Below are 26232 nucleotides of genomic sequence, written 5' to 3' on the forward strand. Positions count from 1 at the left end.
TAGTGAGAAGTTCAAGGAGAAGAGGGAATGACAGTATATTGAGATTGGAATAGAAGAGGAAAGATTAATTATAATTCCCTCCTTTAAAAGGACCACTCATACAGGGTTATCATTAAGTAATTAGCCTCCAATTAAAATAAATAAATTAACAAAAAGACCACTCAAAGTGTGCCATCTTTCAACAAATGCCATTAGAATTTTCCCCGAGAACTAGTTCAAAAGAAAGAAAAAATTCTGTATGACATTTATTTTAGTATTAAATAAAAATTAAAACAGTACAGACAACACAGATGTTTGAGAAGAAGGGTCTGGTTAAGAGTATTGTATGTATATCCACCTAATAGAATATTAGACAGCCATTCTTTGGAAGGAATGATGCTAAAGCTGAAACTCCAGTACTTTGGCCACCTCATGCGAAGAGTTGACTCATTGGGAAAGACTCTGATGCTGGGAGGGATTGGAGGCAGGAGGAGAAGGGGATGACAGAGGATGAGATGGCTGGATGGCATCACCCACTCTATGGACGTGAGTTTGGGTAAACTCTGGGAGTTGGTGATGGACAGGGAGGCCTGGCGTGCTGCGATTCATGGGGTTGCAGAGAGTCAGACATGACTGAGCGACTGAACTGAACTGAACTGAGAATGACTACATGGAGAATAGTAGAAATATCTGAATACAGAAAATTGATTGTACTACATAAAAGTATTTAGTAGACTTTGATAATAAGGTGTTCTTATCTCTGAAAGTGATCCTGAAGGTGTTGGCCATTATGCTGTGGTCAGAGTTTGAATTCCTTTCCCATTGTTGCTGGCCAATGTTGTCTTCTCATTGGGCCATTGAAGTTAATTCCTCAGTGAATTTCCACTAATTCTTTTTATTAGTCTAAAAGGGTCACTTAAGTAATTAATTTATAATTTAGCTATCTCATCTTAGTAAAGTAATGCTCAAAATTCTCCAAGCCAGGCTTCAACAATACGTGAACCATGAAGTTCCAGATGTTCAAGCTGGTTTTAGAAAAGGCAGAGGAACCAGAGATCAAATTGCAGACATCCACTGGATCATCAAAAAAGCAAGAGAGTTCCAGAAAAACGTCTATTTCTGCTTTATTGACTATGCCAAAGCCTTTGACTGTGTGGATCACCACAAACTGTGGAAAATTCTGAAAGTGATGGGAATACCAGACCACCTGACCTGCCTCTTGAGAAACCTGCATGCAGGTCAGGAAGCAACAGTTAGAACTGGACATGGAACAACAGACTGGTTCCAAATAGGAAAAGGAGTGCATCAAGGCTGTATATTGTCACCCTGCTTATTTAACTTCTATGCAGAGTACATCATGAGAAATGCTGGGCTGGAGGAAGCACAAGCTGGAGTCAAGATTGCCAGGAGAAATATCAATAACCTCAGATATGCAGATGACACCACCCTTATGGCAGAAAGTGAAGAGGAACTAAAGAGCCTCTTGATGAAAGTGAAAGAGGAGAGTGAAAAAGTTGGCTTAAAGCTCAACATTCAGAAAACAAAGATCATGGCATCTGGTCCCATCACTTCATGGCAAATAGATGGGGAAACAGTGGAAACAGTGTCAGACTTTATTTTTGGGGCTCCAAAATCACTGCAGATGGTGATTGCAGCCATGAAATTAAAAGATGCTTACTCCTTGGAAGGAAGGTTATGACCAACCTAGACAGCATATTCAAAAGCAGAGACATTACTTTGCCGACAAAGGTCCGTCTAGTCAAGGCTATGGTTTTTCTAGTGGTCATGTATGGATGTGAGAGTTGGAGTGTGAAGAAAGCTGAGCACCGAAGAATTGATGCTTTTGAACTGTGGTGTTGGAGAAGACTCTTGAGAGTCCCTTGGACTGCAAGGAGATCCAATCAGTCCATCCTAAAGGAGATCAGTCCTGTGTGTTCATTGGAAGGACTGATGCTAAAGCTGAAACTCCAATACTTTGGCCACCTCATGTGAAGAGTTGACTCGTTGGAAAAGACTCTGATGCTGGGAGGGATTGGGGGCAGGAGGAGAAGGGGACGACAGAGGATGAGATGGCTGGATGGCATCACCGACTCGATGGACGTGAGTTTGAGTGAACTCCGGGAGTTAGTGATGGACAGGGAGGCCTGGCGTGCTGCGGTTTATGGGGTTGCAGAGTCAGACACGATTGAGCGACTGAATTGAACTGATTTCATCTTATAATAACTTGTTTATGTAAGTGCATTCTCTATTTTGAGGAGACTCTGTGTGAGCAGTAGGTATATGAATTTGAGTATCCTTGAATGTTTCTATATGTTTCAATCATAAATGTCATGTGTTTACTGTTTACCATTTGGAAGTAGACTCCTAAGTAATTGGTAGGAGTTTAAACAGCTGTTTTGGTGGGGAAATTAAGCAGTTTTTCTTACAAAGATTTGCTCTTTCAATAAAGATTGATCGAGAGAAAGGAAAAAAGTGTTATGAGAAGCAAAATAAAGTCAAAGCTCTATCAGAATAAAATGGCTTTTGGAAGCTACTTTTAAGAAACCATGCTCTCAGAACTTGTGATGAAGCATATAATATTGCATAATCATAAAATTATGATAACTCTAGCAGTTTTGAGGCTCAAAGAAACCCTTTATTGAAATACATCATCTAATATTTTTTTTAAATCCATCTATGTTCTCTGAATAGTAGACTCTTATTGCCCTTTCTCTGATGTGGTTATTTTGCTGCATGTAGAATTCTAGGTTGAAGGTTATTTTCCCTCAGCATTTTGAATGTATTACCTTCTTGTCTGGCATTTACTTTTGTTGCTGCTGAGTATTCTGTGAATCTATGTTGCATTCCTTTGGAGTGAATATCTTTTTCTCTTTGGTGGCTTTTAAAATTTTATTTTCAGTGTTCTGTTGCAACTTCACTGTAATGTGTCTAGGTATAGATTTAAACTTATTTATTCTAGATGATGATTGGTGTGTACTTTCCATCTGGAAAATCATGTCTTTAATTTTAGAGCACTCTCAGTCATGTCTTTGCAGGTTCTTATTCCTTACTTATTTCTTCTATTTTCTTCTGAAACTCATTAGGTATGTTTCTATGTCTGTCAACACATCTTTTATTTCTAGTTATGGCTCTTCATCTTTTTATGTCATGATCTCTCTGGGTTGGCTGTGAATGAAATCTTTGACTTCCAAACTTATAATTCTTTTTAAGTAACTGTATATGATTCTAGGTTTTATAGTCCATTTTTTTTATGTCAGTCTGTTCTTGTTTTGCTTTTCCCAATTTCTGTTTCATAGTTCTCAGTTCCTTTTTGGATGTATTCCCTACTTTTAACTTTGTGGGTTCTAAATAAAATTATTTTAAAGTTACTTATTTTCAACTTGTTCTGTCTTCATTTTTGTCAGAAGTAAATTCTTAGAGCTGTGTTTTTTCCTTTCATATTTTTTTTTGAAATTTGCTTAACAGTTTTATTTGAAATTGGAGTTTAAGTTTCATTCTCATTTCTCCGAGCTCCTCCATTTCTAGCAGTTCAGTGGTGTCTCTGCCAACCATACCCCACAGCCCTGCACCCATGGGCCTCTAGTCTAGGGCTAGTTCTTCTTCTTGAGGTCCAGCACTTCCTTCCAGTACAGATGTCAGGGATCATACAGATGATACCAGATGGTGGCCGATCCCAAGACTGGGCTACAGTGTTGTATCTGCTTCTGCTTCCTTTCCTAAGTAGGCAGCCCTGAACACCTTCACAGACTTCTTCCCAGCTTTGTAGGTTTACAGGTAGTGAAGTGTCACCTTAGTCTCTGGCTTCTTATTATGGGCCCCCTGCCTCATGTGGGGCATTTAAACCCCTTACTTTGCTGTATTGGAGCACTCCACTCCCTCCACCTACTTCTGAACCCTTAGCCTTGCCTACCAATTTGTTGGCCCCACAAGGATCTTTATCTTGCTGCTGAGTGGGTCTCAGTCTTTATTTTAACACTTTTTTGCTTGTGCTGTCATCTATCATTGCATAGCATTTTATGGAACAGAAAGTTGAAGTTCAGAAAGTAGAAGTGAGGTACTTAGAGCCTCATAGCTAGTAAGTGACAGTGCTAGCTTTCGTAGAAGAGGAAAACTGGGAAAGATTTCTGGGGAGGTGCTTGAAATTTAATGATAAACCTTTAGAGAAAGAGAAGGAAAAAATTATTCATTGCACATCATAAAAAGTAGCTATAGATCTGCTAAGCACAAGTTAATATGGATTTTCAGTCTCTGTGCCATTTTATAAATATGAAGTATTTCCTAACATTAAGCTAAAATGTTTATTTTTAAAGTGCCTTCCCCAGTGCAGACTTATGTTCATCTTTGCCAAAAGAGCTTTCACATTTTGGTCACTGGGCCATATTTGGTATAGCAGAAAGCCAAGTGTATTTCATATCCTGCTTTCAAAGAGGGGAAAAAAAGAGGCAGAAGTTTAACATCATAAATAATTATTGTTTATGCATTTCAAAATTGATTTTAAAAGTATACAAACCATTGAGGCTTTGTGATTATTTACTTTATTAATTTATCAAGTACGTATAGTGCTTACGTGCCAGATGCTCTTCTAAGTGCTTTATAAATATTAACTCATTTAATCCTAGCAACCATGTATAGTAGGTTGTGTTGCTGTCCTCAGTTTGCAGATAAGCAAACTAAGGCACAAAGAACTTCAGAAATTTGCCCAGAGCAAGTAAGGCCTGAAGCTGCCATTCTGACCCAGACTATCTAGACTCTGAGTGCCACCTCCTCCTACTGTGCTCTACTGTGCAACCATGTCTCAGAGTTATTTTCTTAACCTGTCTCTTCTTAACAACAGAGTCAACACATTATCACGGATACCTTTTATCTTCTGAAACCTCTTAATAAATTAGCTTCATCCCATCACTAGTAGCTTGTTTTCCTTCTCCTTATTATATTTTGTTTGTGATGTTACTGTGTAAAGCTTACTATGCTAGCATCACTCCTCTGAAAGATTCCTTAAGTTCATCTACTCAGTTCATCAGGTGTTAATGAAAGGTGATTATGAGAGGCCCACACTTGGCTGAGAACTATAGGAACACAAAGGTTGTGATGTGGTCCTTCTTCAGCTCCTTCATTCTCACCCTTCATCTGAAAGCAGTTATGCCTAATGCCCCCCAGCCCATGGTCTCTCATGGTGCATCTATATAACTCTATCATTTTTTGTGTGTCTCATCTAAGCCCATTTCCTCATGTTCTGTGGTCAAGGGTTGTAGGTGATAGCTGGACACCATGGTTTGTATAACTAACAAGATAGCCCAGTGTTTGCCCTGGGAGGCAGCTATGCCTGATTTCTAGGATCCTGAACAATGGAATTCTTATTTCTCTTCTCTGACCCCTATCCCCCACCACACAGTGACAGAAACCAGGAAACACCCCTAAGTGTCAGGGGAGAAGCAAGTTCGGAAGCAGAACAGGATGGGAGGGTGCCCCCTGTGCTGTGGTGTCTGTCATTAGGAGTGGACGGTGAAGAACACCCAGAGGGCAGGCCTAGGGAGGAAGCCTGACAGAATAGTTAAGAACATGGACTCGGGGTAGAAATCCTCTCTCTGCCTCTTACTGGCTGTGTGTCTTTGGACAAGTTTACTTAGCCTCTCTGTGTCTGTTTCACTGTCTGTGAAATGAGTATAGTAGTAGTGTGTACTCTCATAGGTTGTGATGGTCAAGATCTCTAAAGGACTTAGGATGGTGCCTGGCATATGGTCAGCTCTCACGACAGTGAGCTGTTATAATTATCAGTACAGGCCCAGCGAAGCAGAGGTGGAGTCTAGCTGACAAACAGAATTACAGACTCAGGACAGCCAGAACTTTGTGATCACAAGCCCAGAATGAGTACCAGACTGAGTTGTGTTAGAATCATTTTCTTTCCCACATCTGTGATTTTTCATGGCTGGCCTACATCAGGGGTCAACAAACTACAATCTGTAGGTGAAATCCACATTTTCATCTGTTACCTTAAATAGTGGAAATGATAAGGAAAAGAACCAGCATAAAGACAGTCCCCCATAAGCTTTTAACCCATCATCTCCTAACATGAGGATTGCGATGCCTATGTCTGTAGTTTGCAGCTTTACCTGGAGGACCTTTATCTGACCAAGATACTCTTTCAGACTTCACTAGCAGAACCTTGAGCAAATATCCTTTATTCATCTGACAGCTTCAAAGGCTTACTGTGAGTGGACCTTCCCAACTCTGTTTCTCAACCATGATTAGAAGAAATTGACTAAGGCCTTGCCTTCAAGGTGAGGAAGAGGGAAAGAAGCCTGTCCTGGGAAAATAGGATGAACGAGTTCTTTCTTCCTGTCTCCTGAATACCCTGCTCTGCTGAGCAAGTTCTGTAGGTATCCCTTACTGGTGTGCTGGTAAATCTCTCCGATGAAGGAAAAAGCTACTATTTGTAGCCATTGCCGACATCCGTGTTGTAAATATTTCCACCGTGGCTGATTGCAGGCACAGTGGAAGGGCTGTATGTCATCACTGGCTCATTGGTACCAGCCTGCTCTGTTGTAGACAGCTTTACTTTACCACTGAATCTTTGTGTCAGGATTCTCTGTGCCAGGGGATAGGGTTGTTTTTTTTTTTTTTTTTTTTTTTTTTTTTTTGTGGAGTTTGTTTGTTTTTAAATCTAGGGACTGTTCCAGCCTGGTCCCAAAATGTTAGAAACGAGGCCATGTTTTTGACTAGAAATGAATCTTCCTCCTTGTTTTCATTTAACTTGTGCCACTAGGTGGCACTTTAAGGACATTACAGGAAATTGGCTTTACTGGATTTATTTTTTAACTTCTTATTCAAGTATAATATGTATCAGTAGGTACACATTGAGCGTGCATCTCAATGAATTTTCACAAGCTCAACACATGTGTTATTGGCACTTATATCAAGGAGCAGAATATTACTGGCACCCAGAAAGTCCCTCTTATGCTATTTTTCAGTTCCAATTCTTATTATTGAGGTTCCCGCTGTTCTGACTCCTAACAGCATAGATGAGTTTTACTTGTTTGCTGCCTTATATAAGTGGAACCATAAGTGTATATACTCTTGTGTCTGGCCTCACCTTACATGCTGTTTGTGTGATCCATCCAGATTGTTGTATGCAGTTGTAGATCAACGCTGTGTAGTATTTCATTGTGTGTACAAATATATCACTGTTTTCTACTGCTGATGGATATTTGGGTGGTTTTCAAATTTTGGCAGTTATAAATAATGCTGCTGTGGATGTTCATGTACGAGTTTTTGAGTAGATGTGTATTGTCATTTCTCTTGGGTCTATCCCTAGGAGTAGAATTTCTGGGTCATGCGGTAAGCATATGTTTGGCTTTAGTGGATGCTGCCAAATGGTTTTATAAAGTGTACTGATTTATACTCCATCAACAGTATTCTCATTTCACTTCTACATCCTCATCAATACTGAGTTTATTTTATGGCTGATTCCTAACTCTTACGTAATTTTTATAGCTACCTCTCTAGCCAGCTATTTCTAATTGAATTTTTTTCTGAAGTCACCTTTCTCTGATGGACCTGGCTCATGCAGCAAGGGCCATGTCAGCCCCAAAGGGGACCTTTATCACAGTCTACGTATGAGCTATCAGCAGTTAGAAAAAGTGTTATTGAAACCCTCCATCATTAATACAGAGCAATGGAAGTGGGAAAGGAATTCAACATTATAAGTGTGGTAAAACATCAAGTGAAGGTAGGCCTTTGAGGTGCACTCTCCTGCTCAAGGTTTTCATCTTTTGGCAAGAGGGGGAAAGTTCCTTATGTTAACTTCTACTTACAGAAGTAGATCCTGTGCCTGGGAAACCAATGATAATTTTCTTCCTGATCAGGATAGCAGCTGCCATTAGTGAAAAGCTACTCTGTTCTTGTGCTTAGAACCCTGTTGTTGTTGTTCAGTTGCTCAGTTGTGTCGACTCTTTGCGACCTCATGGACTGCAGTACGCCAGGCCTCCCTGTCCTTCAAAGACAGATGTTTCCTTTAATCTTCACAACACTAGAAGTTAGGTGGATTATCCCCTTTTGCAGGTGATGAAGCTGTGGCTCAGAGAGGTTAAGCCGGTGTCCAGGTTATGTACCAAGCAAATACCAAGCCTGGATGTGACTCCACAGTCTGTGCCCTGTACCTGCTCTGCTCTGTGGTGCCAGTTAACATGGGATGACAGTTTTGACTTGTGCACTGGAATATGAAATAGTGTTGGATTCATTACTGGCTCATTGCACACATTGATCAGAGGACCTGCTGTTCGCTGACCTTCAGCTTCAGTACCAGGGAAGCAAGAGTGAAATAAGATGCAGCCTTCTAGCTATCTCTCACAAGTGACTTGGGTCATGGATTTTGGAAATTGTTCTTACAGAGAACTCAGTCCTCTGGATTCTCTCTCTGAGAGTGACTGAAATGATGGAATTTGTTGTGGCCACTGTGCTGCTGGCCGTTGGTTCTGCAACTTCTATGCCTGGGTTTGACCACATGGTTTTCTGGTGTGTCCTTACCCAGCAGAGATGGGAGTCAGGTTGAATGACACTGAGGATATCAATAAGATGCTAGAGATCCCTGAGAGGCTGTAGCAAGATTGTTTGCTCATCTGTCTAGAAATTAGCCTCAGCCTTTGTGATTCCATCTTGGGATCTGCCTGGATTCTTGGGAGGAATGAAACTTGAGTTTCTTTTTCTAATCTGTCAGTTGCATGAATATTACAACTTTTTAAAAGTCATCAGTTATTCACATGGTAGCAATTGGTTTTGCAACTAGACTACTTTTTTTTTAATGAGATTTGAATTTTTTTTGGTTGCAAATCTGACTTTTAAACAAAAGCCTTCTTGCTAAAATTTTTTCCCAACTTCAAATATATATTTATTTGTGAAACCATATTGCATATACCACCTATTCCCTCCATGGTAAAGGGAGAAGAAAACAATTAAGAAACCTACTTAGGTTTTACTGGTGCACCTGTGGCCTTTTCCAGACTAGGACCTTGGAGACTTTGGTTTCTCATTTCTTAACTGAAGAGTTTGGGCCATCAGTGGTCCCTAGTTGGTCTGGGAAGGCTACATAAAAATCACCCAGGGAGCTTATTAAAATACAAGTTGTAATGCTCCAGACCTAGGAGATCCTAATTAGAGAAGTCTGGGATGGTATCTAAAAGTCTGTAATGTATAAAAATTCTCCTGTGCAGCTCTATGCAGCTCTTCTACTGGGTTAGAAGGTCTAGAACAGAATGGAGTTGAGAACCTTCTGATATGTTTGAAGATTTAGATAATAGTTATGTGCCTGGAGTGGGTTCCAGATGGGCAAACTAGTGCAATTATGATGCAGAGGAAGATTGGAGCCAGACACTGGAAGAGCTTTAACCAGCTAAAGGAGTGTGTTGTGTGCCCAGGCCTTAGGGACCCATCGAGGGGCTTTGAAAAAATATGTTTTGATGAAAAGGTGGTTTGCAAGATGAGTTCCTCAATGGTATGCAGGATGGATTGGACCAGGGAAAAACCAAAGGCTGGGAAAAAACCCACTGAAGTTTCTACAGTGGCCCAGGTGAGGGGATGTGATGAGCAACTGGTCTCAGATGGGCACCATGGGGCCTTTGTGAGCTCATCTGCAACTGGAACCTGAGTTATTTTGTTTTAAGCTACTTTAAGAAAAAAAATCCATAATTTATCCATGTTCTATTAATCTGTTTTAACTACCATAAGGAATGATTTTTATTGTGTTTGTGTCCAGGAGGTTTTAAAGGAGCCCAGTAAATAAATTCATGCAGAGAAGTAGTTGGCAGCAGCAATAACAGCTGCTACTGCAGAGAAAGAGGGAGGCAGAAAGGGAGCCCTTTCTGGCCCTGCAGCAATGTCCTCACCCTGCCTCACACTCTTGGCCAGAACGAGAAGGGGATGGATGTATGTTTGGCTTGAATGGTGTTTGCCTTTCAAATCAGGTGTAATGGTTCTCCTTTGTTCCTCTAAAACCCTGTCTGTAGATCAGTGTTTCCCCAAGTGTGTTACACAGGACATTAGTTTTGCTGGGTGGTAATGTGAATTATATGAGAATAAGGAGTTGAAGCCAGATAAGTCTGGGGAACTGCTGGGTTAAACAAAGACAGTGGCTTCCTTTACCTCACAGGACTTCAAAGCATGTGGTATGCTGTGTGTTCTCTGGATTTCTAAGAGGGAGAGAGACTGTGCAGTGTTTCCTGACCTTATGTGTAGGATCTTTTCCCCTCCAGGTCAGGGACTAGCAAACTGTGACCCACACACCAAATCTATCCTGCCACCTGTTCTGTAAATAAAGTTTATTGGGACACAGCCACACCCGTTCCTTGTATTTTCTATACCTGGTTGTGCACTCAGCGGCAGAGTTGCAGGTTGGCAGCAGAGACCTGGAGACCCAGAGACCGAATGACCTGGACAACTGAAAATATTTACTATTGGCTCTTTACAGAAAAAGTTTGCTAATCTTTTCTCTAAGAAATTCGTGGAACTGGTGTTCCCTTGGAACCTGGATCGGATGGGTGATTCTAGCACTGCTTTGTGATGAATCTGCTTAGTTTTTTTTCAGCTATTGTGTGGCCATGTTTCTTTGCTGTTATTTTAAACTGTTTCCTCTCACAACCATTTGCCCATTGTCTAAGATGGAAGCCAGGAGTCCATGTGTCACTGTTCTTTCCTTTCACTTCCCACACTCCACCAATCTCCAAGGAGGTATCCGGTCTCCAGTCCAAATAGCTCTCAAAGTTGTCTGTCTCGACTCTCACCAGACTGGTTTGAATGACCATTGTCTTTTGTCTTGTTTCCTTCTTTAGCCTTCTAACTGAGTTCCCTCCCCCCATTATGGGTCTCTTCCAATCTGTTTCACTCAGCAGATTCAGAATAATCCTTCTAAAACACCAAGTCTTGTCAGATTACTTCCCTACCTAAAATCCCTTGTTGACCTCTGTGACACCCAGGATAAGCTTTAAATCCTCAACATGGATGTACCAACCAAGGTGTAGTCAGGAAAACAGAAACCACTCTAGGTATTTCACACTGGAAGAGATTTCATGCATAGAATTAGGTACTTACAAAAAGAATTAGATGTGCTAGAGGAGTGAAGGTGGGTGAAGGCCAATGCTATCAGGTTTACCACAATTTTTAGGAAGCGTAGCTATTCTAAGAACCGAAGGAAACAGCTAGAAATGCTCAGGCTGTCTGCAGCACCAGAGTCATGATTTGCAGGGAAATGCCTGAGTCCATGGCAAGATACTCTGACTCCTGAAGCCTATGCTTTTCTGCCCATCGCTGTCAGAGGAGCAGTAATATGGCTTGTTTTTTCTTATTTCTTTGATTTCATGTGAGTGACCCTCAGTGGCAGCAAGGAACTGTGTTGACAGGAGATTGTATAAATGTAGTTTCCAGGCTCTGATCCCCTTCAGTGCTCAGAAGAGCTTAGTCATGGGGAATGGCGCTGAGTGGCTGATAAAACAAGCCAGGACAATCCATAAGACCACGTGTCATCTACTCCACTGTCCTTCTCCAGCTTCAGCTTGCCCATTTTTCTCCACTGTTCACACTTGTTCCACTCAACTAGACCCCAAGTCCCAGGCATACTGGAATGTTTTTTAAGAGATCTAAAATAATGAACATTTATATCTCAAAGTTTCTATGAGTTCAAGATTCAGGAGAAACTAATCTGGGTGATTCTGGTGCAGGGTCCCTCATTAGGCCATAGTCAAGATGTCAGCTGTGACAGAAGTCGTCTGGAAGGCTTGACAGGGCCTGAAGGATTCACTTCTAAGATGGCACATTCATATGGCTGTTGGCAAGAGGCCTCACTTCCTTCTTATGTGGGGCTCTCCACAAGGCTGTCTGAGTGCTTCAGGACATGGCACCTGGCTTCTCCCAGAAAAGTTTATTCAAGAGAGAGCCCAAGGAGAAACATACTAGAATGCTTTAACTCCCCTCTTCTAGAAGCACATTGCCTGGTGTCTCAGGTCAGGTTGCCTAAAAGTAGAGCTCGAGATGAGGATTCTTGGAAAGTAGCACATCAGATGTATAAAATAATTATCTGTCTAATTGAATAAGTGAATGATCCCTTCTTCTGGTGGAGAATCCAAATGCTTAGCCTCCCTGGGCCTATATCCCTTTCTGGGGAGCCAGCTGAGCAGAGCCCATGTTGTCCCATCAAGGCTCCTCAGTAGTTCTCAACATCCTAAGGGGCAGCACCATCCAAGTCCATGTGACCTGTCCAACTTTTTTTTGTTGTTGTTGCAAAAGCAGAATGAAAATATATTTTTCTTTTTTCTTAATATATAAATTTTCTTGAAGTATAGTTGACTTACAGTGTTTCAGATGCACAGCAAGGTGATTCAGTTATACATAGACACATATATTATTTTTGAGATTATATTCCATTATAGGTTATTATAAGATATTGACTATAGTTTCCATTATACAATAAGCCTTTGTTGATTGTTGCATATCTATTATTTTAAATTAGAAATCTAGCATTCTATTCATACTGTCAAACAAGTAGAATCAGAATGTCATAAAATTTTTAGATGGGCAAAAATTCACGTTTTGTAAAGCTTTTCTACCTACACTTGATAAAAGCTTGAGAAAGAATATCAAGAAAAGAAGAGATGGATAAATTGGAAAACATAAACTGAATGAAATGGGAGCAGCGAATATGAAATAGAAAAAGTGAAACAAACTAGATAAAAGTGAAAGATAATCATATAGTCCAGTTGTTTTTAAACATAGCTGCTGATTCGAAACATATCTGGAGCTTGGAGGAAAAAAGTGATACTTGGGCATTTGTGTTTTTCAAAAAGTTCCAAGATATTTCTGATATACATCTGAATTTTTAAAAGTGATTACAGATTTTTCTATTAAATGGTGGTTTTGCTGATATAGAATTCTATTATTTTTTCTATTGACCAATCATGGTATAATGGTATTAAGTCAGTAATAGCTACATAATCACAATAGTAAAAGATGTTTATCAGTTTTCACAATTAACAGCCAGGTGAAAAATAAGAGATAATTATAATTACAAGCCATAATGGGAACATGGTTAACCTAAACAATATAAAATAATTACACACAATTTTGGGGGTCAAATGGAGTGATGTTGTAAGTGAAAGTGCATGCATGTACATGTTTTCATCCACCCAGCCAGTCTATGTCTTTTGGTTGGTGCATTTATATGTAATCCATTTACATAATAAAAGCTATCTATGACAAACCCACAGCAAACATTATCCTCAATGGTGAAAAATTGAAAGCATTTCCCCTAAAGTCAGGAACAAGACAAGGGTGTCCACTTTCACCGCTACTATTCAACATAGTTCTGGAAGTTTTGGCCACAGCAATCAGAGCAGAAAAAGAAATAAAAGGAATCCAAATTGGAAAAGAAGAAGTAAAACTCTCACTGTTTGCAGATGTTTCCTCTACATGGAAAACCCTAAAGACTCCACCAGAAAATTACTAGAGCTAATCAATGAATATAGTAAAGTTGCAGGATATAAAATCAACACACAGAAATCCCTTGCATTCCTATACACGAATAATGAGAAAGTAGAAAAAGAAATTAAGGAAACAATTCCATTCACCATTGCAACGAAAAGAATAAAATACTTAGGAATATATCTACCTAAAGAAACTAAAGACCTATATATAGAAAACTATAAAACACTGATGAAAGAAATCAAAGAGGACACTAATAGATGGAGAAATATACCATGTTCATGGATGGGAAGAATCAATATAGTGAAAATGAGTATACTACCCAAAGCAATTTACAAATTCAATGCAATCCCTATCAAGCTACCAGCCACATTTTTCACAGAACTAGAACAAATAATTTCAAGATTTGTATGGAAATACAAAAAACCTCGAATAGCCAAAGCAATCTTGAGAAAGAAGAATGGAACTGGAGGAATCAACTTGCCTGACTTCAGGCTCTACTACAAAGCCACAGTCATCAAGACAGTATGGTACTGGCACAAAGACAGACATATAGATCAATGGAACAAAATAGAAAGCCCAGAGATAAATCCACACACATATGGACACCTTATCTTTGACAAAGGAGGCAAGAATATACAATGGAGTAAAGACAATCTCTTTAACAAGTGGTGCTGGGAAAACTGGTCAACCACTTGTAAAAGAATGAAACTAGATCACTTTCTAACACCGCACACAAAAATAAACTCAAAATGGATTAAAGATCTAAATGTAAGATCAGAAACTATAAAACTCCTAGAGGAGAACATAGGCAAAACACTCTCAGACATAAATCACAGCAGGATCCTCTATGATCCACCTCCCAGAATTCTGGAAATAAAAGCAAAAATAAACAAATGGGATCTAATTAAAATTAAAAGCTTCTGCACAACAAAGGAAAATATAAGCAAGGTGAAAAGACAGCCTTCTGAATGGGAGAAAATAATAGCAAATGAAGCAACTGACAAACAACTAATCTCAAAAATATACAAGCAACTTATGCAGCTCAACTCCAGAAAAATAAACGACCCAATCAAAAAATGGGCCAAAGAACTAAATAGACATTTCTCCAAAGAAGACATACGGATGGCTAACAAACACATGAAAAGATGCTCAACATCACTCATTATTAGAGAAATGCAAATCAAAACCACAATGAGGTACCACTTCACACCAGTCAGAATGGCTGCGATCCAAAAATCTGCAAGCAATAAATGCTGGAGAGGGTGTGGAGAAAAGGGAACCCTCCTACACTGTTGGTGGGAATGCAAACTAGTACAGCCACTATGGAGAACAGTGTGGAGATTCCTTAAAAAATTGCAAACAGAACTACCTTATGACCCAGCCATCCCTCTGCTGGGCATACACACCGAGGAAACCAGAATTGAAAGAGACACATGTACCCCAATGTTCATCGCAGCACTGTTTATAATAGCCAGGACATGGAAACAACCTAGATGTCCATCAGCAGATGAATGGATAAGAAAGCTGTGGTACATATACACAATGGAGTATTACTCAGCCATTAAAAAGAATTCATTTGAATCAGTTCTGATGAGATGGATGAAACTGGAGCCGATTATACAGAGTGAAGTAAGCCAGAAAGAAAAACACCAATACAGTATACTAACACATATATATGGAATTTAGGAAGATGGCAATGACGACCCTGTATGCAAGACAGGGAAAGAGACACAGATGTGTATAACGGACTTTTGGACTCAGAGGGAGAGGGAGAGGGTGGGATGATTTGGGAGAATGACATTCTAACATGTATAAGGTAATTATGAATATATGATCCTATTAACATTTTATTTTTTTAAAAATTTAAATTTATCTATTTTAATTGGAGGCTAATTACTTTATGATATTGTATTGGTTTTGCCATACTTCACTATGAATCCACCACAGGTGTACATGTATTCCCCCTCCCACTTCCCTCCCCATACCATCCCTCTAGGTCATCCCAGTGCACCAGCCCCAAGCATCCTGTATCTGGGTTTATTTTGTGTAGGTCTTTTCCTTGTCTTGTGTGTCCTGCCTAGAGACGTTCATTTAGCATTTGTTGTAAAGCTGGTTTGATAGTGCTGAATTCTCTTAACTTTTGCTTGTCTGGAAAGCTTTTGATTTCTCAATCAAATCTGAAGGAGAGTCTTGCTGAGTAGTGTTTTCTTGGTTGTAGGTTCTTCCCTTTCATCACTTTAAATATATCATGCCATTCCCTTCTGGCTTGCAGAATTTCTGTTGAGCAATCAGCTGATAACCTATGGGAGTTCCCTTGTATGTTATTAATATTTGTCAGTTTTCCCTTGTTGCTTTTAATATTTTATCTTTATCTTTAATTTTCATCATTTTGAGTACTATGTGTCTCAGTGTGTTCCTCCTTGGGTTTATCCTGCCTGGGACTCTCTGTGCTTCCTGGACTTGGTTGACTTTTCCCACGTTAGGAAAGTTTTCAGCTGTCATGTCTTCAAATATTTTCTCAAGTCCTCTCTCTCTCTCTTCTCCTTCTGGGACCCCTATTATGTGAATGTTGGTGCATTTAATGTTGTCCCAGAGGTCTCTTAGGCTGTCTTCATTTCTTTGCATCCTTTTTTCCATATTCTGTTCTGGGGCAGTGATTTCTACCATTGTGTCTTCCAGCTCACTTATCTGTTCTTCTGCCTCAGTTATTCTGCTGTTGATTCCTTCTAGTGTATTGTCCATCATTTTTTGTTCTTTAGTTCTTATAGGTCTTGGTTAACATTTCTTGCATCTTCTCCATTCTGTTTCTTAGATCCTGGATCATCTTTACTATCATTATTCTGAATTCTTTTTTCTGAAAGGTTGCTTATCTCCCCTTCATTTAGTTGTTTTTCTGGGGTTTTATATTACCCCTTCATCTGGAACATAACTCTCTGCTTTTTCATCTTGATTAACTTTCTGTAATGTTTTGGTTTTAGCTGCTGTGGGATTGTGGTTCTTCTTGCTTTTTCTGTCTGCCCTCTGGTGGATGAACCTAAGAGGCTTCTGTAAGCTTCTTGATGGGAGGGATCAGTGCAGTTCAGTCATTCAGCCTTATCTGACTCTTTGCAACCCCATGGACTGCATCACTTCAGGCTTCCCTGTCCATCACCAACTCCCGGAGCTTACTTAAACTCATGTCCATCAAGTTGGTGATGCCGTCCAACCATCTCATCCTCTGTCGTCCCCTTCTCCTTCGGTCTTCAATCTTTCCCATCATCAGGGTCTTTTCCAGTGAGTCAGCTCTTTGCATCAGGTGCCCAGAGTATTGGAGCTTCAGCATCAGTCCTTCCAATGAATATTCAGGACTGATTTCCTTTAGGATTGACTGGTTTAATATCCTTGTAGTTCAAGGGACTCTCAAGAGTCTTCTCCAACACCACAGTACAAAAACATCAATTCTTTGGTTTCTTTATGGTCCAACTCTCACATCCATACATGACTGCTGGAAAAACCATATTTTTGACTAGATGGGCCTTTGTTGGCAAAGTAATGTCTCTGCTTTTTAATATGCTGTCTAGGTTGGTCATAGCTTTTCTTCCAAGGAACAAGCGTCTTTTAATTTCATGTCTGCACTCACCATCTGAAGTGATTTTGGAGCCCCCCAAAATAAAGTCTGTCACTGTTTCCATTGTTTCCCCATCTGTTTGCCATGAAGTGATGGGATCAGATGCCATGATTTTAGTATTTTGAATGTTGAGTTTTAAGCCAGCTTTTTCACTCTCCTCTTTCACTTTCATCAAGAGACTCTGTTCAGGGCCATTCTAGTTGGCCACATCTGGCCGTTCACCCAGCTTGCAGCTGGAATGTCACCTCTGCCTGAGTCTTGATCACCCACAAGGCCAGCTGTTCCTATAGGCTCCACATGTCCTTGGCAGAGTCCTTATTCCCCTGAAGCCTGTTTGCCCACTCATTTATCTGCCTTTCCACTAGACTTCAAGCTCCTCATTGGCAAGGTCTGGGGCTTATTCATCCTTGAGCACTGGTTCTAGTACACGCCCTGCTTGTCATGGCTGTTGGATAAATATTTCTTGAGTGAATAACACTCAGGCCCAAGAGTGCTGGAAGCTATATAGCATAGTGGTCACAGCCCAGTTTTGGGACCTGAAGCCTGGCTTCACACTCTGCTATTTGTATGATCTTGGGTGAATTCCTTGCCTTTTAGATCCTTAATTTCCCCTCTGCTTCCTAGGGCTGTGATGATGAATGCAATAATCCATGCAAAACATCCAGAGCAACATGTGACACATAGCAAGGTTTTGGTGGTTCATAGTATACATTTATTAATAACAGTAACAGCAATGGTAATAATACAGTTAGCCTTCATCGAAAGGAGAAAGCTATAAGAAAAACTTGGAACTAGAAATCAGGCATGTTGAGTGCCTGCATCATGGGTTTTGAAGAGGCAGGGAGTGGGAGTGCGTTGGACACCAAGGATCCAGGGCAGGCAGTGGAAGTGTAGGAGCAGATGGCCTTACTCTGGGAAAGAGTCAACAGTGATGGGAAAATGGAGCAGGAGAACCCCAAACCCCATATCTGAGGGATAAGACGAGCCATAACAGGAAGAGAGAATGATTCCAAGTAGGACGCTGTGGCTGATCAGATGCTAGGGACAGGAGCTATACAAATGGAGACAAGAGTGCTGAGCTGGACATTGGTCTCTGAAGACTAGAGGCAGCTGGGATGTGCTGAGGGCAGTTGGCAGGAGAGGTGGAGAGGAGTAGGGTCAGAGGAAGGAAGAAGCGAGCCACCACTAGAGCTTGGAGAGGGCCCAGTTAGCGATGAAGTGGGTGTGCTCAGGCCACAGCTTGTGTGCTGCAATGTGTTTCTGTGATGCAGATTAGCTTGTGAGTTTATAGAGGACTAATAACGTGGAGGTCCTATTGGTTCACATGTTAACATTTTGCATCACTGGCTAATAGCTGCTGAAAACCAAGGACTCTAGCAGCGCCAAATGTAGCAAGCCTGGGAGAGAGGGAGCTGCACAGGGTGTCCCTGCTCCCTGGGCTCTGCCACTGGGCTGTGTGGCCCCACTGTCTTACAGGCCTTTGGGGCCATTCCTCCCCAGTCTTTGTGTTTTTATTCACAGACTCTGTATCCCTCAGCAGCCAGAATCCTTCTGTTTTCTCCCTCCATTATGCTTACCCTTCTCCTTTTTTTTTTTAAAGGTAAATAGTCATATCTACTAGTGTTTCTTTATCAGAAATTAGATATAAAAAAAGTCAGTGCTTTTTATTATAATTATTGTTTTTCTTAGTGCTTGAGTTGAAATTGTAGTTTCTTTCCCCTACTTTTCCACTGTGCCTTGTTATTTTTAGTTTGCACTTTCAGAGCATTAGTTTTTAGCAATACATACATCCAATTATAGAAGACATTCCTCTTACTCCTTTTCCTAAGATTGAACAGTTCTGGGAGGAGAGATGGGAGGGAATAGCAGAGTCTAGAGAAAGTTTTCTCAAGGATTGCCAGACTTGACCATCCTTGGCTGTCTCCCGTTAGTAACTATTTTCCTAAGCTCTCTTTACTACATATTTAGGTGGATATATTTTTGCTTTTTTTTTCCTTTCTGTGATGTTTTGCTACAGTCTGAACAAGCATCTGAGGCCGAGGTACATCCCCAGTTGAACAGGGCCCCCTCTCAAGCTGCAGAAAGTAGTCCAACAAAGAAGGTAAGGCCGGCATGAAGGCATTACTGTGATGGCCTTGTGACCCCTCCCCTAGGCTGCGTGCCTCTATTAACCCATAGACTGTTTTAAAGTTTTCATGCCCTGACATGAATGTTTATGATCCAGATTTCCTTGAATCTGGGTTCTTTGTGAAGATTAGGGTCCTAATGATTCCTGGGCTCCACCTTGATGTCTCTGACAGTTTGTACTTCCATCTTCAACCTCTAATCTAAATATGATGGCCTTGCTTTTGGCAAGACCAAGAGGAGCAATGGGGAGGGCCCTTAGCAGAGCCCTGCACCCTACTAAACCTCGAGGAGTGCCTAGGGGGCCTGGGTGGTCTCCCCTTTCTAGTCTTTGTGCCACAGTTTACCCTTGCCCACTGTGTCACCGAGTCCCAGTGCATTTGCTTACTCACTCACCATGCTCTCCATTCAGCTTCTCCCCCTCCTCTCTTCTGCCCCATTTTCTCAGGCCCTCCTCCCATCACAGAGCATGTGCCTATGCTTGGGAGGACAGATGGGGTAGGGCCTCCAAGAAAGCAAGCCAGCGGCCTCCTTCCAGAAGACACAGTGGCTCACCAGCTTGGCTTGATGTAGGAGCTGGGGGTAGGAGAAGGAGGAGTTTGTGATGAAGACCTCTACAAACTTTAAAACTTAGAACTTATTTAGAACATATTCCCCAAAGCCCCAAAGTAAGGCAAGAGAGAATTTTGTCTTTGGTAAGGAAAGGCCTCATGATGTGAGATGCACACAGCATTTAAAAAAGAAAGGAGAGGAGGTAAAGAGGGCAACTGATTCCTGTGTCCTTCTAGGTAACAAAAAGGTAATAGGCTGCAAACATGGGGAAAAAAAAAAGAAGAAGGAAAGGCCCCTGGAATCTGATGGTCCCTCCAGGTCTTGCCAAGCCACAAATCAGCCACATGTCCTTGGATGTGGAGTTTGAATAGAGTACATGACTGACCGTGGGGACAGGCCAGAAGGAACATAAGGGCATTGACAAGATGAGTGGCATTTACTTGTTTAACTTTTTTTTTTTTAATCTACAGGAGATAGCATATTCTCAGCCCCCATCAAAGCCCATCCGTAGGAAATTCCGACCTGAAAATCAAGCTACAGAAAATCAAGAGCCTTCTACCACTGTAAGCGGGCCAGCTCCTGTAGCAACTGTGAAAACCCATCCAGCAGTCCAAAAGTAAGTAGAACAGATAAATGAGCACATAGTCAGAACTGTCTTTTTTAAAAAATTTATTTATTTATTAATTTATTTTGATTTTACTTTACAATACTGTATGGGTTTTGCCATACATTGACATGAATCCGCCACGGGTGTACATGAATTCCCAATCCTGAACCCCCCTCCCACCTCTCTCCCCATATCATCTCACTGGGTCATCCCAGTGCACCAGCCCCAAGCATCCTGTATCCTGTATCAAACCTAGACTGGCGATTTGTTTCTTACATGTTTCAATGCCCTTCTCCCAAATCATCTCACCCTCTCCCTCTCCCACAGAGTCTAAAAGTCTGTTCTATACATCTATGTCTCTTTTACTGTCTCGCATACAGGGTTATCATTACCATCTTTCTAAATTCCATATATATGTGTTAGTATACTGTATTGGTCCAAAGAACTAAATAGACATTTCTCCAAAGAAGACATACAGATGGCTAACAAACACATGAAAAGATGCTCAACATCACTCATTATCAGAGAAATGCAAATCAAGACCACAATGAGATACCATTTCACACCAGTCAGAATGGCTGTGATCCAAAAGTCTACAAGCAATAAATGCTGGAGAGGGTGTGGAGAAAAGGGAACCCTCTTACACTGTTGGTGGGAATGCAAACTAGTACAGCCACTATGGAGAACAGTGTGGTGATTCCTTAAAAAACTGGAAATTGAACTGCCTTATGACCCAGCAATCCCACTGCTGGGCATACACACCGAGGAAACCAGAATTGAAAGAGACACATATACCCCAATGTTCATCGCAGCACTGCTTATAATAGCCAGGGACATGGAAGCAACCTAGATGTCCATCAGCAGATGAATGGACAAGAAAGCTGTGGTACATATACACAATGGAGTATTACTCAGCCATTAAAGAGAATACATTTGAATCAGTTCTAATGAGGTGGATGAAACTGGAGCCGATTATACAGAGTAAAGTAAGCCAGAAAGAAAAACACCAATATAGTATACTAACACATATATATGGAATTTAGAAAGATGGTAATGATAACCCTGTATGCGAGACAGTAAAAGAGACACAGATGAACAGAACTTTCATTTTAAATCTGCATATACATATGTAAATATAAACTTATGTTTACACTCAGCCCCTTGGACTGGTGTGATTTTAATGGTTATAGTCTTGCCTTACTCATTTCTGTGATAGTATTACAGTCTCCCAGTCATGTAGAAAGAGGATTTCTAAGCGATAAGACAACCTCTCAAGGGGCGTGTGAATCACAGGCTGGGGTGTATTTCAGATTGGTTTGATTTCCTTCCCCTCCTCTCTCCTCTTCCTTTCCTTCCCACCCTTCTTGCTTGTTTTGGCCTGTGTTTTCCTGGGAAGAAGACAGTACTATAAATGACAGTTCCCCTCTTTACCTGTCTTATCTCATGTCCCCCTGATGCATGTGACCAGCTTCAAGACCCTCAGACCCGACTTTGAGTAGATGCAGTATGTGATTCCTTTTCATTCCCCTGAAGAGATTCTGTTGTTAAGCATCTCAGCACAGAATGGTCACATGCAGAGCCTTTAAGATATCTTTCTGTAGCTGAATAGAGGGTAGGGACACCTGTGGACATGGCCAGGGACCAAAAAAACCATCGTCTGGACAAGCCATCCTTCTCCAGAAGGCTTTGACTTTAAGAACCATCACTTGCCTCAGTGAAATTGAGTGAGGGCAGAAATTGAGGGCAGAAACCTGCTGCTATGTGTGACTTCAAGTGAGCCTGACTAGTTACTAACACAGATGCTTGGGATGTGTCATAACACCGCTCCTTACAGGTCTCATGGTCTGCTGCAGGGTTTCTCCTGCTTACACTGTTATGGGAAGAAAAGTGACAGGTTCTGTGGGTGCAGCTTGCTGATGAAGTCAGTCCTCATTCTGAATCTGTGCAGCACTCTTCTTTAGGTGATAGCTTTTGTTTGTTTGTTTTTTTCCCCAAATGGACAGTTCCCTAGTGGTATTAGTGCATCAAGGAAGTATATTTTGTCCTTAATGGTCCCTGAGAGCTTTGGCCATCTTCCAGCCACCCTCCAGTCTAGAGGATGGATCTTAGAGATACAGACGTGTAAACTTTCTTTGATGTTCTCCCCAACTTTTCACTGTAATCTGTACTTTACATCATTGCTGGCTATGTGACAACTGAGTGGTGGCTATGACATCCTCCAAAGTAGATGGGAGGGCCACTGGTGGAGTTCAAGCAGAAATCTTTGTCTTTTTTTTTTTCATCTTTTTTAAAAAAGCAACCTTATTTAGATGTGTTTCATGTAGCATCCAATTCACTCTGGTAAATGTACACTTTGGTGGTTTTTAGTATATGTAAATATAGTTGTACACTCATCATAACAGTCTAATTGTAGAACATTTTCATTGCCCCTAAAAAGAGATTCTGTGCCCGTTAGCAGTCACTTTCCACTCCCACATTCCAGGCAACCATTATCTATTAATACTTTCTGTCTTTATAGATTTGCCTATTCTGGCTATTTCATTTAAATGGAATCATATAGCATATGGCCTTTTGTGACTGTCTTCTTTTACTTAGTATCATGTTTTTAAGGTTCATCCATGTTGTATAATAAGTCAGAACTTAATTTTTTAAAACTGCTGATTAATGTTCCATTATATGGATATACCACATTTTATTTACCCATTCATCAGCTGATGGACATTTGGGTTGTTTCCACTTTGCAGCTAATAAGAATAATGATGCTGTGAATATTAATGTGCAGATTTTTGTGTGGACTGATATTTCCATTTGCCTTGAGTATTTATACCTAGGAATCAAATTGCTGGGTCATTGCTGGGTCATTTGGTAACTTTGGGCTTCCCTGGTGTCTCAGATGGTAAAGAATTTACCTGCAGTGCAGGAGCCCTGGGTTCGATCCCTGCGTCGGGAAGATCCCCTGGAGAAGAAAATGGCAACCTACTCCAGTATTCTTACCTGGAGAATTCCATGGACAGAGGAGCCTGGTGGGCTGCAGTCCCTGGGGTTGCAAAGAGTCAAGCATGACTGAGCAGCTCCTACTGGACTGGACTGATGGTAGCTTTATGTTTAACAGTTTGAGGACCTTCCACACTGTTTTCCAGAGTGGCAGTGTCTATTGCACTTTACAATCCTACCAGTAAAGTATGAGGGTTCCAGATTTTCCTCTTCCTTACCAACACTTGTTATTTGATTTTTAGGGTTTTTATCATAGCCATCTTAGTGGGTGTGAAATGGTGTCTCATGGTTTTGATTTTTATTTTCTTAATGAACAGTGATGTTGAGCATCTTTACATGTGCTTATTGGCCATGTGCATAACTTCTTTGGGAAAATGTCTGCTTATATTTTTTGCCCATTTATCCTTGGATTACTTATCTTTCTATTTTTGAATAATGAGGTCTTTATATACTCTGGATATAAATCCCTTGTCATATATATGATTTGCAAATATTTTCCCCTGTTCTGTGCATTGTCTTTTTCCTTTCATAATGACACTATTTGAAGCACAATATTTTTAAGTTTGATCAAGTTTAATTTATCTAATGTTTTTCTTTTGTCCCTTGTGCTTTTGCTTTCATATCTAAGAAACCATTGCCCATATCAAGTTCATGATTAGTTTCTGTGTTTGCATCTACAAGCTTTATAGTTTTAGCTCTTATATTGACCCCTATGGTCTATTTTGAATTCATTTTTCTGTACAGTGTGATAAAGGGGTCCAGTTTCATTCTTTTGCATATGGATTTCCAGTTGTCCCAGCAGCATTTGTTGAAAAGTGGCGTTTGTTTTATCTGCTTGTTCAGTCACCATCCCTCACCATGATATTCTTTCACTAGTTAGGTGAGCTCACGGGGTCAGGGTGAGAGAGGCTAGCACCCACCAGCAACGCAAATAGTGCTATAAATGTCATGTATCTAAACTTTGCCATAAGGGAGCTGTATGAGACTTATTTCAGGTCCCAGACCAGTTCATTTGAGAGTGATAAGGAGCAACTTAACACTCATAATTTTCTAAGACCTGGAGAGAGGACAGCCAGACACATAATGGTTAGTCTGTATAGCCCTTTACTGGTTAGGGTTCTGGGAGAGAATTAAGCTCTGATGCCCTTAAACATCTAAGGTTTGTAGTAAGTTAATCTCTCTCCAGTGCATTTAGAGTGGTTGTTATTATATACCATCTTTGGGAAAATTGAGAAGAGTCACAAAGCAAGTTGCAAAATGGTCATCAGCTTTTGGGGAAATTAACATTAGAACTGACCTATTAATAAGAAACAAATTCTGCTTCAGATACCATCATTGTCTACTCCATATAGGAGAGAGGAACTAATAAAATATTCTCTCCAAGTGAGCTGCTGAGTCCAGGTTATAAGTAATAAACAGCTCTTAGATTGTGTAGTCATTAATGAACTGCCTATAAGGACAGAAGTGGGGTTTTCTTAGAAATAATTTGGCTTGATTGTTTTTTCCCGTATTTTATGTTTCTGCTAAGGATGGATTTTGGGAAAATAGAATTGCTTGAACAGTTTAGAACTAGAGGGTGTTGTGTGGCAATACTGTGACCGAACCTGTGCCAGCTTCTGTGGCCTAAGCTCTTCTCTGGAACCCCAGGAAGTATCCTGTGGCACCCCAGGGCATTCCAGGGAGCTTGTGTGGCAGAGTCTGCTTGCCTGCATCAAGTTCTCGGTGTGGTTGGGATTCTGTTTCTCTTCTCTCTTCGTGTTTGTCAACAGTGGAATGAATATCTGTGGGATTGATGATTGGCATCTCTAATGGAAACCTACCATTTCCAAGAAGAGAAAAGACAATAAAAACTCACTTCTTAGAAGCTGTACTCAGAATTCCATAGGAGAAAGCAGGGTCCAGGGTGAAGGCTAAGAAGATTTTTCTTATCTAGAGATCCCAGTTTATATTCCTTCAAACAGTGGTTCAGCTGATTGAAAAAAATGAGGTAACAGTCACTCAAATAACAAAGAAACTGACTTTTTCCTTATGTAGAAGTCTGAGTTGGTGAGTGGTCCAGAAGCATACCTGTCCAGAACCCGGGTCCCTTCTGTCATCTTGTTTCAGATCCTGTGAAGGTTGCCTTTATCCATAGGGTTTGGAGGTGGCTCACCTCTAACATGTTCATGTTCCAGGTCCCAGAAAGGGGAAAGGAACAAATGGAGAGAAAATAAGTTACTTTTAAGGACATCATCATTTCTCTTGGATACCTTTCACCTAGACTTAGCCATATGGCCTCACCTACTTGCAAAGAAGACACAGAAATGCGGCTAGTTTCTAATTGTATGGCCGTGTGCCTAGCTCAAATTGAGGAGGAGATGCTACTGAAAACAGGAAGGCACAAGAATGTGATTGGAGGACAGTTTGCCACATAACCTTCAATGTACAAGTCTCGCAGTGTACAGTTCTAAACTGAGAGATTGCCTGATGAACAACAGCAGCAGGTAAAAGAAACACCTCACTGTTTCTCCCTTATTTTCCTCCTTGGAAACCAGGCCAGTTACAGCCCAGCCTGGAACAGTGAGAAACAAGGTTAGGAGAACCTAGACAGACTCTAGAAGCAGGTCTTAAATGGTGAGGCAAGTTGGATGACTTTACTGAACTCTTGAGAGGTTTTTGAAGCTGGATCCTGTGTTTGCATTATGCAGGGCTCATTTGGTGACAAAACATAAAGAGCAACTTGAGGTAGCAAAACTGTGTTCATTATTATAAGAATACAGGGGTGACTCATTGAACCCAGGGACATGGATGGATTGGGGGAGAGGACCATATTTCTATTGGCCTTCCTCCTGATTCATCTCTATTTTCTGACATTTTTATCTGTGAAATCTTCTCAACCACCTTCGGCTCCAGATATTACATTCTC

The 26232-nt window shown here is 40.8% G+C and overlaps 1 protein-coding gene across 2 annotated transcripts in view; it reads left to right on the forward strand.

The window, feature by feature from the left end:
* Positions 1–26232, forward strand: part of REPS2 (RALBP1 associated Eps domain containing 2) — a 251389-nt gene that overhangs the window by 196827 nt on the left and 28330 nt on the right. For both annotated transcript variants that reach the window (XM_070291379.1, XM_070291380.1), the window contains exons 15-16: positions 19068–19151; positions 20197–20342. In XM_070291379.1, the coding sequence (XP_070147480.1) occupies positions 19068–19151; positions 20197–20342 (230 nt within the window). The remainder of the gene's footprint in view (positions 1–19067; positions 19152–20196; positions 20343–26232) is intronic.

This window comes from Ovis canadensis, chromosome X (genome assembly GCF_042477335.2).
Source record: "Ovis canadensis isolate MfBH-ARS-UI-01 breed Bighorn chromosome X, ARS-UI_OviCan_v2, whole genome shotgun sequence".
NCBI classification, from domain to species: domain Eukaryota; kingdom Metazoa; phylum Chordata; class Mammalia; order Artiodactyla; family Bovidae; genus Ovis; species Ovis canadensis.